Source organism: Pogona vitticeps, chromosome 6 (genome assembly GCF_051106095.1).
Source record: "Pogona vitticeps strain Pit_001003342236 chromosome 6, PviZW2.1, whole genome shotgun sequence".
NCBI lineage: Eukaryota > Metazoa > Chordata > Lepidosauria > Squamata > Agamidae > Pogona > Pogona vitticeps.
This window is the reverse complement of record NC_135788.1, coordinates 30,775,802-30,791,524: the sequence shown is the minus strand read 5'-3', so window position 1 is coordinate 30,791,524 and position 15,723 is coordinate 30,775,802. Positions and strand designations below refer to the sequence as shown.

Genomic DNA, 15,723 nt, shown 5'->3' with positions numbered 1-15,723 from the left:
GATCTTTTAAGTCTTTAAAGGATCAAAGGGATGGGCAGGAGAGGGAAGCTAAAGAAGAGTAAACAGTAGCAAAATGGCAAGAAACTGTTGACAATACAAATGAAAAAGGCAACACGTCTTGGGTACTAAATGTTCAAAATCATTATTTTAAGTCTTTTTTTCTGGCATATTTAAAGTATATGATCTTTTCAAAGTCTCCTGGAAAACAACAGTAAGAGAATAACAAGCTTATAAAACAGATCTATTTAGACGGAAATCCTAGCACTGAATGGCTTTTCTAAGTTGACATGTCAAGGATTGCATTCTTTATATCCTTACCTATCAGAGAATGCTGTATGATCACTAAAATAAGTTATAGAATTAAAATGTAAATATGTTCCAATATACACTGTGAGAGTTGGCTAGCTCACTAGCTTAGGTATCTGGCTGCAGAGTCAGAGTTTGTGCCTCCTGCGATAAAAGCTGATCTGCACAGTCCCAGACTAACCCCAGAAGAAGGAAATGGCAAACCGCTTCTGTATATTCTCTACCTTGAAAATTCTGGGAAGGGTCACCATAAGTCTGAATTGACTTGACAGCACAGAATACATTCATATACATTTTGACCATTACAGAGTACACCACACAATTATCCATTATGCAGGTGTAACTGCTAACTTTATGACTTAATATGTTTAGGAATAAATAAATAAATAAATAAAATTTAAACTGCCAGGCTTCTTTTCATACCTAGTTTTCCCCTAGGTTCACGAAGAATTGTGGAGTACACAAAAGCTCGTACTTTATTGTATGACTGTAATCCTAATAAAGAAACGGTCTGCTTGTGAGTTTTGAGAATTTCTTAGTCCAAAATAGCATTCCAAAGGATGAAGATAGACATTTGTGGTGAAACAATATATATAGTTGTTGGGGAAAGGCAAAGCTTTAGTGGATTTTAGTCTTCTCAGGTGGAACGGAGAGAAAGGTGCTGCTCTCTGATCCACCCAGGCTAGCCACACCCCAAGAATCATCTGATTGGCCTGCCAGTTACCAATTGGGCAAGGCCACTCTGTGTGGAGGCTTCTAGAAAGAAGCTGCCAAAACCACAAACTGCGCTGGAGCTCCACTCCGCTTGATGGCTGTGGGTCGGTCTCCAAAACCCATCACTTTTTAACCAACTCTCAAGGCTGTTTGTTTCCTTAGGAAGCAGTTGCAGCAAACACTTAAAAACCTTTATAATGAATAAACTAACTGATAAATTATCAGAATGGTCAGGTCCGACAAGAAAGACGAACCATGAGGACTGTTAATATACATTTTATGACTGGCTCAGAAATAGAATGCAAATTAATATTTGATAATTGAAAGCCTATGATCAATTTAGAAATAGAATGTGTATCATAACTAAGTTGTACTGGGAACTTATGTACCTATGAAATGTAACAGATGACAATATTTAAAAATGTTTATGTTGATTTGCACCCCCTGTTTATCCCATGCCCCTTTTTCCCATCCCTACACCCAACCTTTAAAATAAAATAATTTAAAAAAAAATCTTTATAAACTAATAGCTGAATTAGTGCAGTATTTTTCTGATCAGGTACGCTGTGTGATTTCTGAACTATCAAACCACCTATGAGTTAATGAGTAAGGTACTCACTCCACCTGCTTTTTCAATAGAGGAGGGTTTTTTTTTTATAATGTGTTGCTGGGAGGGTCAGGAAACCACCATGCTGGAAGGAAAGATGACCAAGAAAAAAGGGTGTTTTGTTTTATTTGGTTTCTGAAACAGTGTCCGTTTCCTGCAGTTCTGGCCTTGGAATGTGAGATCTGTTCCCAGTGGAAATGTCTGCTGGAGCTGCCTGCAAGAGAGGCTGTCCAACTCAGTTTAAGCTTCATATTCATGCATGCAAACGCAGTATTTTGCTGTATTTAAAGGAAAGTCATTATTCTGAGGAAAAGAAAAGGACCATAATTGCTTTTTCTTTTCTATCCTCCCCCCCCCCCATGTTTTAAGTTGTCAGGCATGATTTTTAAAACAATAAGATACATTCTCCACTGATCGACATCTCATGCAACTTTATTGACTTTGTTAGGGAACTAGCTGCATTGAAGAGAACTTAGACTTTGGGCGGAAACTGCTATGATCAGATCATTCCTTTTCTATTGTCGCCCTGGATATTCTGAAACAACACCTTTGCTACTACACTCATACTGTATTCTCCCCATCCGCACCCACTCCATACTGTGGGCTTCTCCACAGAATAGAACAGACATGGACAGAGAAATTTCTTTCTGCTCCGACTAAGGTCCTTGACCTGAGGTCATTTATTCCTCAACCTATTTAAGCAACAGCTTAATCATCAGTCTGGGAGATCTAAATACTGACCAAGTTGTCGACTAAGGGAAAGGAAATTGTGCTTTCATGCCAGTGAACAGATGTGCCTACCAGATCACTCTATAACTGCTGATATAGAAATAGCTGCTGATGGTGTAAGAGCTCCTCTAACATAAACATCTTTTCCCTTGTCATGTGTGTGTGTGTGTGTGTGTGTGTGTGTGTGTATTTGTGTGTGTGTTTGTGTGTGTGTGTGTGTCTTTGAAACATTTTTAAAGCAACTCATTTAGAGAACTGCAAGTATTAAACCACTTGAGGCATTTAGTGTGCAACGGTATTCACGCTTGTGAGCAATTCCAACTGAACGCAGTATGATTTATTTTTCAGCAGATATGTATGGTATCGGTCAGATATCTAGTGAATATCTAGATTAATCCACCACCTGCTTCTCTGTCAAATCCACAAACTGCTTACAGAACCCTGGCTGTAACTTCAGAGGAAAATGAAAAGTTCTCTTAGTTGCTTTTTGGTTTCCTTCCTTCCTTCCTTCCTTCCTTCCTTCCTTCCTTCCTTCCTTCCTTCCTTCCTTCCTTCCTTCCTTCCTTCCTTCCTTCCTTCCTTCCTTCCTTCCTTCCTTCCTTCCTTCCTTCCTTCCTTCCTTCCTTCCTTCCTTAATTGTAGCAACAGTGATTAAGGGATGCTCTGGATTATTTGTCATACAATGATTTCAGATTGTTACACCACCACTCAACCCATTTTAGAAATGTTTGTCTCAGCACATCAGACTATCTTATGCATGAACCCTCACTCTGGGCTTGTGTGACAGACAGAAAAAGAGGGAACAAATAATATATCTAACCAGGCAGTAAACACAAGACTGATTTCCAAGAAAATGTGTTAGATCTGAAGAAGTTTTGCACAACAACTCTCCTAAGCAAGAGCAGTAACATCAATAGAAATAAGGAATCTAGAATGTATTTCTTAAGCCCTTTACCAATCTAGATTCTATGAAAAGAATATGTAACCCCATTAAGATCTAGAATAAGCACATGGTTACCATTGGTCCATTTGAATTACCAGCAGTCAGCACTGGACATGTGTCACTTGCAGTATGAGGTGTGCAGAGGTGTCCAGGCATTTCCGTCTGGAAGTATTTGCTCAATTTCGTACACTAAAAATTATTTGAAAAATAAAATCCTCAGTGTGTTTAAATTATTGTGCAATGCAAATATTATTATTTTAGTAGCATTTGCAAATTGCCTTCCATAAAAATCTTTTTAGAAATATAGGTTTGTATATTATATTTAAATAACTGGACTACATGGATTGTATTAATTCATCTTTAGATCCTGCCAATATGAGTTAGATGATGGGTCCAGTCCAATTAGCCATACTGTAGTCCATTGGGACAACCTAATTTAATTTTCATTGATTTAAATGCTTTAGTGCAGTGCTTCCCAATGTTGGATCCTCAGATGTTCTTGGACTACAATTCTCAGAAATCTCGGCCAACAGAGTTAATGGCGAAGGCTTCTGGGAATTCTGTTCCAAGAATATATGTAGACCCAACATTGGGAGCCACTTTTTAATGGTTAAAGTGTTTGACCAGACTCAGGAGACAGTAGTTCCGATCACTAGGTGACCATGGGCCATATCATACTCTCTCAGCCTGACCAAAGCCATGCACAGAAACCTGGGCTCATGAAAGAAACAGCAAGATACAAATTTGACTAATAAAGATGTAAATAAACATATAATGCAATTGGAGCATAACAAATTTAGTTTGCATTGAAACCCAATGTGGCTTGGAGAAAAATACGATCCCACTTTTTCATTAATATATATTTTTTTCTGTTCAGTATATAGCCTGAGTCGCAGGCAGCCTGGCTTGGATATACAGGAACTCTGAAAAGTGTGGATTTAACAGGAATACTAGAGAATTGATCTTTAGAATTCACACATCCTTCCTATTCCTGAAATGCAACAGGATCATGTATCAGTTCCATTATTGACTTGTCATGAAATCCAAAGGAAGTTCAGGTTTCATCTCCCTAAATTTGATCTCTGGAGGAAATAGCACATGAAACATCTTTCACAGGTTGTTATATTTAGCACATGTGATAAATGCGTTCTGTGCTATTTCTGTTCCAAAGTATAACAGTATAAGTTGTTCTTTATTTAAAAATATTAAAATCCTAAAGGTATAAAGTGAAACATACAGGAGGCTGGATTTTAACTTAGTGAATTAAATGGAGTGAATCATAAAATAGGTATTTTGAAGCCCATTAACTAGCACTTGAGAAGTTATACATTTACTCTAAGGAAAAGCTCATTTTCATAATTTACAGTTTGCTTCTCCTCAGCTTAATATTATGCTTTAAAAATATGCACTAAATAAGCATGTATAAAATGCTCAGAATCATGGGAGAAAATTGATGAAGAACCCATAGAATATAATAATAATAATAATAATAATAATAATAATAATAATAATAATAATAATAATAATAATAATAATAATAATAATAATAATAATAATAATAATAATAATAATAATAATAATAATAATAATAATAATAATAATAATAATGGAGAGCAGGATGCATTAATTTAACCTACATATGTATGTTTTGTTTCTTTAGTTCCCCATCTTGATAATGTATATATCCACCTGTTAGTTGATTGTATTATTATGTTTTTAGTAAGTATATTTTTAATTGTATTTTATCATTTTTTGTAAGCTGCCCCGAGTAGATTTTTTCTAGAGGGGCGGGGTATAAATCTAAATAAAGTAAAAGTAAAGTAAAGTTTCTTTAACAATTATAATTTAGAAAACATTTCTGTAGATGCTCAGTAAAAGTGTGGGATGTCTACCTTTATGGGCAAATAATGAGGAATACAAAGGGAAGGAGACTCCATTCTTCATGTACTCAATAATTGGTGGCTACATAAGGTGTGACCAGTGAATTTCTTTCTGAAAGGAGCTGAATCCCTAAGCAGCAAGGCCTGAAACCTTCATTGTCTTATTTTTCGTAGAGTCTACAGGCGCTAAAGCCACTACCTGCCCCCCCCCCAATTCTGATCCCACAGCTTGCCCACTGTATTTTTTTCCCTTTCTGAACTAAAATTAGGGATGGGGAGAAATGAGTTCATGTCATATTTTCAGGCAAACTTTTCTAATTAATATTTTTATGCACTATGAAAATTGAAATTGAGTTTTCCAATGAAATGTGTACTTCTTTGAATTTTACAATGGTGTTCTTTCATCAAATTATCAATAGAAAAATATGAATACTAGAGGGGAGAATACACAAAAAATCATTAATATTAGTAACATTCAGGAAGGCATTGTATTAGGGAAATGGCCTACAAAAAAAATTAGGGGAGAAACAATGTATGTGGAGAAACAGACATTTTCATGGAGATTTAACATTCTTAATATCTGGGACAACCCAAAATGAACACTGGAAACATAAGACATGGAGATAAATTGATATCAATGTAGTCATTAACTTCTACCTGAAGTCGATTTTTTTTGCCACTCTAGCCTGCTGAATTTTGTGGTTTCTTGCATTATATATGGAAGGTTATAGCACTGTTTGCCACTCTAGCCTGTTGTAGTTCGTGTTTCATCTCTCAGGAATAATACCATGGAGTAAGGTGAGCTAGAGTAGTCACTCCTACGGAGGGTAGAAATCCATCCTCACCCACAAAAGGGGAAGACGGAAGTCTGATGAAGATTCCTCACCCCCCAGTGGTGGGAAGATATATGGGAGAGTATTTGCAGATGTGATCTTTTTGTATCTGTGCATGTATGAGAATGAGGTGGATATGTTTGTACAGTGGGGTCTTGACTTGAGAACTTAATCCGTATTGGAAGGCGGTTCTCAAGTCAAAAAGTTCTCAGGTCAAATCTGCATTTCCCATAGGAATGCATTGAAAACCATTTGATCCGTATCTGCTCTTTTCTGTCCATAGAAACTAATGGGAAGCTGCTATTCCGCCTTCGACCACTAGAGGGGGATATTTTGTTTCTTTTTTTCTTAGGTCAAGAAAGGTTCAGGGAAGGCAGGGAAAATACAGTCCAGGCAGTACAGTACCAGGCAGTCCGAAGACTGTCTCCCAATCCACTCTCTAAACGCTGGGAGGAGTGAGGAAGCAGACAGGCACCCTTTTCACTGGCCAACAGTTAACTGAAAGTTCAAATTTTGCACTTTCCCTGCCTCCCACATGTTTTTTTTCAGTTCTTAACTCAAATCTAAGTATGTAAGTCAAGTCAATATTTTCCTATGAGAGTGGTTCTTAAGTCAAAATGTTCTTAACTCGAGCCGTTCTTAAGTCAAGACCCCACTGTATACCCTGAGAGATGCACAGTGAGTAGCTGAAGGACTATGCATGTCTTTGTGACTATTTATAGGGTAGAGAGAAGTGAAGGCCTCATACCTACATTCACTGGTGGATCTGGCCATGTCCACTGCTATCATGTGGCCCTGACCCACAACCACATGTGATTCTGTGTGTGTGTGTTATGTGCTGTCATGTTGGTACTGACTTCCGACAACTTCAATAGAGCTTTCAGGATCAGATTTTTATCAAATGGTTTTACCAGATCGACTCCCCACCCTGGTGAATTTCCATGGTGTAGCAGGGATTTGGACCCAAGTTATGATTTACGAGAACTGTAGCCAGTATTCTTGGCATAATTGGAAGGAAAATGTTGTGTCCCCCAGTAATAATAATAATCATGTGCTATCCATAACACCCCTAAAAAGAATTTATGCTTTATTTTAAATAAAGGAAAGTGCATAGGAGGTGCAGCAGTTTATCCTCCTAACAATCATAACTACAGATTTACATTTAATTGATGCATTGGGATAAAGTTGTAGCTGATCCACCCTAGTTATACATAGCTCTAGGCTGATCAATGTGAAGGATTCGCTGTGAGCAGCCGGCATGTATTTGTTCGGTTATGCTGAATATATGTAGAATGCATTGCGAGCAGACTACCAGCCCATCTAGTTCAATGATGTTTATACTCTCATTGATCTCTGAATTATCTGTGATTAGGTAGGGGAATCTTGTATTATTACACATGGAACGTGTGTTCTCAACCATTGCACAGTGGCTTTCCCCTCGCATTTTAGCTACTGACTAAACAACTCTACTCATTCAAGTTTTTTTATACCTGCCCTTGAGCTGCCTTCATCTTACTGTGTGTACTGAGAGCCACCTTAAGAGAAAATAGACTAATTAGCATTTCATATTCATGGTCTGAGTCTCATGGAAATAAAAGGGAAGAGAAGGACTCACAGAGAAAGGGGTCGTCTCATCTTACACAGAACACTTCTTAATTTTGCCAGAAGGCATCTAAATTTAGAGGAAGGCTCAGATGGTTTAACTTATGCTTTCTTCCAGGCCTTGCGTGTATGGGCCAGCCAATGTAGATTCCCTCAGATTGACTTAGGCTCCCTTAGGCTTACTCACTTCCTTAGACTCAGAGGCACTTGCCAATTTACACCTCTTTTTACATATGACCTTTGCAATTTGGGCCTATTATATTTCAAGCAGTTTTATCTATTTTTCCATTCTCCTTGCCATTCCTCTACAATCTAAAATAAAAATACAATTACTCAAACACACTTGTACTCTTATAGGCAGAAAGAAAATAAGAGCATTATTAGACTTGACCAGCCCAGGTTTTTTTTCTTCTTCTGTAGGATATTGCCATAAAGTGTCTTTCCTAAAGATTTGTCTAGACTGCTATCCCATTTCCATATTCTTAGATCCTTAGAGATTATTTGTGTTATTAAATTTTTTCCCCTCACAAAAGTGAATTCAGCTTTCCTGCCTTTAGACATGCTGTAGTTGCCGGGCGTTACAAATCAGCCTATATACTATAGCAGTGATCTGTATTGCAGTGAAAAGTGAATAACACATGTCATTTTACATGGTCAAATTAATCTTTATCTTTTGCATTATTCTTAGTTTCCTTGTGCTCATTTCCTACATTTTTTTCTTCCTTCATCTTGTGGTTTTGTTTAGATGTAACCATTAGATATATAGTCAGAAAGATTAGATTGTTGGTTATGTGGTTTTTTATTATTATTATTTAAGAAAGATGCAGGCTAAACTTAACCAATTTATCCTTTATTTTTCATAAACTTATCCAGAGTAAGGCTGGTTGAAGGCATTTTGCTGCCTCAGACAAAAGGCAAAATTGTATCTCCTCATTTCATTTCATTTTGTATCATTTGTAAACTACCTTTCTCCTGTTGATGAGGGAACACAATGCAAAAACATGTCATCGAAGCTACCAATATGAATTTGACCCAACTCCGGGAGGCAGCGGAAGACAGGAGGGCCTAGCGTGCTCTGGTCCATGGGGTCACAAAGAGTCGGACACGACTTAACAACTAAACAACAAGAATGTAAAAAGTAATTCTAAAACACAGTACATTACAGATTAACAGACAATTAACCTATAGCAATAATTAAAAACCCATTGAGTAATTACATCATTTCAGACTTAAAAAGAAAAAAATAAGAAAAAAGCAAGAACAAAAAAAAACAGCATTCAGGGACTCAGTCATAGTTATTAAAAGCCTGTATATAAATAAGTCACTTGAAATGGCAGTTGAATCTTGCTTTGACTCTGGCGACATGATGAAAGGCTAGCCTAGAAGGCACAGAGCAGGCTGTCTGGCATTCACAGCCCAGTGCTCTATAACTTTATACACTTTACGGCCTCCAGCATTTGCTAGCTAAGGTATCAGCCTCATTCTGCCTAAAGCAAGACCTACTCACGGCCAGCCAACAACATGTAGTGAGTTTAAATTTGCAATTCACAGACCAATTGGCTTGGAAGCATTTCGGCTTAAAGAAGTCTCGATTCTGTGTTCTTTCTGCCTCTGCTGAGTTCACCTCCCTTGCACCAAATAATGGGTTAATCTTACTTCCAATGCAGCACACTTAATTCTCATTGGTCTTCTTATATTTTTTTTGGCCCTTGGCTTTAGAGTACTTATTGTCTACATTAATTAGCAACTGTTCACAAATCCCATTAAACTATATCTTCTAACATTTTGACCTCACAGCTGACCTTTCATACATTTTTCCCCTTCGCAATCATTGTGGATCAGCTCACTTGTTCTGATTCACCACCTTTCTCAAAATGTGATCCCTCTTTCTGAACAAGGTTGCAATAAGATGGTTAGTTAGAGTCATGATTGTAGAAGCTTACAGAGTCATGGACAATTCCTCACATGCATGTCCATGAAGGTAAAGGTAAAGGTTCCCCTTGACAATTTTTGTCCAGTCGTGTTCGACTCTAGGGGGTGGTGCTCATCCCCGTTTCCAAGCCATAGAGCCAGTGTTTGTCCAAAGACAATCTTCCGTGGTCACATGGCCAGTGCGACTTAGACACGGAATGCCGTTACCTTCCCACCGAGGTGGTCCCTATTTATCTACTTACATTTGCATGCTTTCAAACCGCTAGGTTGGCGGGAGCTGGGACAAGCGACGGGCACTTACTCCGTCGCGTGGATTCGATCTTACGACTCTTCTGACCCTGCAAGCACAGGCTTCTGCGGTTTAGCCCGCAGCGCCACCATGTCCATGAAAGCTTATGCCTAATAAAACATGTTACTCTTTAAGATGCCACCAAACTCTTTTCTCATTTTCCTGCAACAAACTAGCACAGCTAAGCCCTTCAACGATTTTGAAAAAGAGGGTGTTAAAAATGTAAATCTTGGAGTGCCTAGGGCTTTGTGGGGATAAAACAAGATTCACCTACATTTCTTCTGAGCTTAACGTGGCAGTATTTTCTCTTACACTATGTCTTCAATTGCATAATTTGTATACTGGGTGATTTCAACACACCAGGCAAAAGAACATTTTGGATAAAGATGCATATGGCTTTAGAGATGTGCAATAAACACATTCAGAACTACCCTGATCTTGCTTCCTCTTGGCTTCTAGCCATGTTCATTGTACATCAATCAACTGATGGCTAAAAGGCTTGCCCTATATTATTCCATGAGCACTTCTATTATAGTAGGGATTTAATCTTGTTATTTCTTCTTATGTTCTGTGCATGTGTGTGGGCATTAATAATCTTTATGTGAAAAAAAGGTAATATTTCACAGAGAAACAGATTGATCCATACAGCTTGGTGAATATGTTAAATTTGTATCCAAATGATCTTCCGCAGCATTATAGCTTTATATATGTTTGGCATTAGCAATACATCACTGTTTTACTAGAGGAAATTCATTATGAGAAGTGACATCTACAATTTATCACAAAGAGCTGCATATAGAGTACAAAACTTATGAGCCCTTTGACACAATTTTTGTGAAAACTTTTGACAGATGGCATACCAGTGTTTCCCAACATCAGAGCAGCTAGTAATAAATACTTTCCTCCTTATATTAGGTTTATTTTATTAACCTGATTTTGTTTGGCTCCAACGATTTCTTTCTTTCTTTCTTTCTTTCTTTCTTTCTTTCTTTCTTTCTTTCTTTCTTTCTTTCTTTCTTTCTTTCTTTCTTTCTTTCTTTCTTTCTTTCTAGAAGAAATTATGTGCTGGATAAAGTTTGGAAGTATTTACATAACCCAGAATTACCTTTACTATTTAAATTTAGTTTAATCACAACAGTAACATGAAAACAAAGCAAGTCATGTTTTTGACCTTCATACAGTTTCACAGAGCAATAATAGGTGTCAAAAATCAAAGTTCAAAATATCATTGTTTTCGTAGTATAATTTGAATTCATCTCCAAAGTGTAATTTTGCCCTTTAAAGATATAAGAATGTGTAGATGTTTAGCCTGCAGAAATAACATGGTTCTCTTAATGATGTCCTAACATTTTGTTGGTGTTTCTTTGTAAAACCCTGACACAAATACCATTAATCAAAGTCAAGAAGAAAATAAGTTCCCTCTTCTCCCTATCTTTCTATAATGTAGACATGTCTAGCCAGCTATTGTTTCTGAAAGCCACATTTTGGATATTCAACAACCACTGGGAGCATAATGTGTGTTATAGAAATGCTGTCTCATTTCAAGTTGTACAAATGAGCCTCTACACTCCGGCACTTCATAACAGTGCTGAGCCAATATGTTATTGACTAGATGTTAGTGAAAGTAATATTTTAAATGGCACATTGGTTGACACAGGCAGACATTAGGACTTCACACACACACACACACACACACACACACACACACACACACACACACACACACACACACACACACCCAATTACAAAAACCGACTTGTGTGCATTTTATATGTACTTGCTAATATATATATATAGCAGTTGCAGGAAAGGAACGTCTGATGACCACTTGGAAATTATAAACATGCAAGAGGAAGCCCACAAAAATTCACATAAAGGTTTCTTCAGATTGACTGATTCCAAATCCAGTCTCTCAGTGCCAGTTCTATGATTTTAGGCAAGATATCCTAAGTGAGGCCCCTTGACATGGAAAACATACAATATACAGACAGACAATTTTCTCTGACTGATTCAGATATTGAAATATTTTCTGCTGAGGGAAAAAATAGCTGCAGGGAGACCAAAGCTATTAAACATGACTGAACTTTCTTGGGCCTTGGGTGGCTATTGCTGCATTGCCCAAAATTGCAAGGGCATCAAAAAGGGGGAAGATTTGCAGAAAATCTCTGTATACATCAATTGGGGGACTTTTAGAAGAAATTAATATAAATAGAAATACATGGCATAACAGCATAGTAAGGAAGGTTGGGCCCAAGTGAGCTGAGTGCCTGGCTGCTGATCCGCCTGGTATTAGAATGCTAACAGTTGAGTGGTGACTTTAAGGCCGTTGCGATCTCTTCTTCTTCGCCTTTAAATGGATCTTACACTGGACAGCCCTTTGGATAGAGGACTGACCTTTGTAAAGATGGACACTTGTCTTCTCTGCTAGAAGAGTGGGAAAGTGAATAATATCCTTGACAGCAATATTAGTATACCTTCTCTCTATAATCAGACTTGATAGAAAAAAACAAATGACTGGAAGTGACAACAAGGAGAGAAATGTAGGGTAGGTTTACCTGGTCTCAGGTCTTGGCACTGAGACTCAGATTTTCAATCTGTTCTCTAGGTCTCAGGTTTGGACTTGAAGTCTCAGGAAACTGAACCAGCTAATCCTAAGGTTTGGGGGATCATCCTCATGAGTGCAGCACATGCCATTTAGACATGCCCAGAAATATCCTTTGTTGTGTTGCATGCTTTAGTATGGTTGCTCCTGGAACATTTTAGCCTTTATTGCCATAAATACTCCATACTGTTGGACACATACCATTTTGCATTTGTTGTGAAAGGATCTGCCCCTGGAGCAAATTTATCTGGTTGTGGAAGCAACATACAGGGAATTCAATTTTCCATGATCCCCTGGGATGACACTAAGTTGCGAATTAACATAGCTGTTTCACACCCACCCATGTGGCCACCTGCTGCATTCACTCGTGGAGGCCTGACACTTTTAGGGAGGGACTTTGTGGAGAGTCTCCTTAAGCCTAGGTCTAGACCCACAGTTTTCTCTCCTTGAGTCGCGCCATTCTTCTGTAGCATGCAATAAATTCAGAACTGCTTAGCAATGTACTAAATGACCCACAAGTGACTCCGTCTTCTTTTTGTTTTGTTTATGTTGATTCAAAGGTTAAAGTTTGGTTCCAGAACCGGCGGATGAAATGGAAGCGGGTAAAAGGAGGGCAGCAAGGAGCTGCCGCCCGAGAAAAGGAACTGGTGAACGTGAAAAAGGGCACGTTGCTCCCCTCAGAGCTTTCTGGAATTGGCGCCGCTAGCCTCCAACACACAGGGGACTCACTAGCAAACGACGACAGCCATGACAGTGACCACAGCTCAGATCATGCACACTTATGATAAAACAAGAAGGAATCAGAGCTCTCTTCTCAGGAAAGACATACTGATGCATCAAGCCTTATGTGCACATCCTTAATGGATGCTAACGACCTTCTGGCAATTAAATATAGCTTTGGACTTCCACTTTCTGCTACCCTGGAATTGTTTTTTTAAAAAAAACCAAAATTCTGTAAGTGCCAAACCAGAAACGTGCCTTGTAAGTTGAAGCAAAAGATTTAACTTGCTTTTGAACATTCCAGTTGGGTCTGCCATATCAATGGCAACAGGCAGGTATATATTTTTTTTGCTTTTGCTTGCACTGAAAAATGCCATTTCTCTCAACAAATATAATATCCTGAAAGGGAAAAGCACAGTGCCAACAGAAACATTGTCTAGTGGGTAAGAAATGTATTTTAACTCTGTATATATCTGCTTTAAAGCATTTTTACTTTTCACTTCATTCTTAGCAATGCATTCATATTAGCTGATGGCAATAGTCACTCATGAGAATAAATGGCTTTTTCTCTTTCTCTCTCTCTGTCTCTGTTTTTGTTTTGTGTCCCAGAGATGTATAATACAGGCAGGCATTTGTGTTCAAAAGAGAATGATTTTTTAAAAAATCTGCTAGGGAAACTCCTTGTACCACAGACAAAACAAAACTTATGTTGCATCTACGATCAACTGCTGCTAATAGGAAACTATTAAACCTTGTTCCTCAATTTTTTTCTTACCTTATAACATCAACTTAAAAAAAAACAACCACAGGATAATCCCTGTTTGAAAATTAAAAGCCAATCATCTATTCATATTTAAACTTTATTACAGTGGTGCCTTGCTAGATAGTTACCCCATATGACAGTTTTTTCGCTAGACATTGACTTTTTGCGATCACTATAGTAATTTGCAAAACAGTGATTCCTATGGGGGAATTTAGCTGGACAATGTTTGGTCCCTGCTTCACAAACCAATTTTCGCTAGATGACGATTTTGACAGCTCCCTCCGCCCTCACAAAACAGGTGTTTTCGGGACCTAAGCTCCACAAGACAGCGATTTAAACAGCTGATTGGCAGTTCGCAAAGTGGCTTTCCTAGGGCCGATCTTTGCTAAACAACAACGATTCTTCCCCATTGGAACACATTAAACAGGTTTCAGTGCATTCCAATGGGGAAATGCTTTTCGCTAGACAATTATTTCGCTAAACAGCAATTTCAGTGGAATGGATTATCATCATGTAGTGAGGCACCACTGTATCATGAGCTACATGTGTAAAACTGTAGCTGCGGGTCACAATCAATTTACACCAGAACAGCCCTGATAAATTTGCAAAAGCTGTTTGAATGCAATTGGATTGTGGACAGTGATTGACATTATATATTGGAAATACTGTCTTACTTTCATATTTTCATTAAATAGTCTGTTATTTATGTTGTTGTTGTTTTAAAAAACTAAACAAACCAGGCAGAGTTGATTGTTCTCATTTGTGATGAAAACTGACTCAAGATAGTTCTGTATAGAAAATGCAAGGATCAAGGCATTTCTCTCCCTCTTCTAAGCTTTTGTGTACATAAAATGAAATAATAAAACCAAAACTTAACACAAAACATTGATTGTACTTTGTAAAGGAAATGTTTAATAAATGATCCTTTAAAAATAATCTGTGCCCTGCTTTGGAGTTCTCCTTTGCAGTCTGCAGCTTCAGTATTGTAATTTGTTCTAAAACTGTATCCGTGTTTGCTTTAGTGCTGGGATGGGGCTTCTGTCTTGTTACATCGGGGAAATTCTTTCCTCCAGCAGGAAAAGCAACCCTCAGCTAAAAAACTGGAAGCCAAGGAAAACAAGAACTATTTCCCCTGATCTGAGACAAATATTAGATGGATATTTTTGTTGCACTAAACTTGTGGAAATGGAGAAAAAATGGCAAACGTTCCCCGCCAAAAAGTGAGGTAAGCTGAACGAAAATGTATTGCTGCTGAAAGATCACTAAGAGACATAAGCCAACTAACATATATAATAAAAGGCGAAGATACTTTAATAAATATGAAAACATAAATATAAAAAAGCATTTATTTGCGACATTTATCTGCAAGCTTCCTGCACTTTTTGGATTAATGTGTGAATTGCAGCATCATTATCCTCCTGGTGCATGCTTACTGGGATTTTGAAAAATAATTCTTGGCTCAAGTGCATAGATGGGTGTACGTGTTGAGGAAAAATGTGTATGGAAATAAATAAATATTTTTCAAACAACTAAAAATCATCAGCTGAACCAAACAGAAATGATTTCTGACTGAATAGATGTACACTGAATGATTTTTCCAAAATTTGGAGCTCAAAGTGGCATTCAGTCAATTTTATTGGAATATAGCAATTGCTTATTATAACGAAATCATTAACATCAACAATTAGAAATCAAAAGCAAACACCAAGAAGTGTTGCTCCAAAGACCTTTTATGAAGAAAAATTTTCTTTCACATATACATATGTCTTTGAAACCCACGAGCCAGTCCAGGCCAAAGAGAGG

At 37.7% G+C, this 15,723-nt stretch overlaps 1 protein-coding gene across 1 annotated transcript in view; it reads left to right on the top strand.

The window, feature by feature from the left end:
• MEOX2 (mesenchyme homeobox 2) overlaps positions 1 to 14,856 on the top strand; it is a 79,531-nt gene extending 64,675 nt beyond the window's left edge. Inside the window, exon 3 of the mRNA XM_073003260.2 lies at positions 12,998 to 14,856. Within this exon, the coding sequence (XP_072859361.2) occupies positions 12,998 to 13,222 (225 nt within the window). The 3' untranslated portion in view covers positions 13,223 to 14,856. The remainder of the gene's footprint in view (positions 1 to 12,997) is intronic.
• The last annotated feature ends 867 nt before the right edge of the window (positions 14,857 to 15,723 follow it).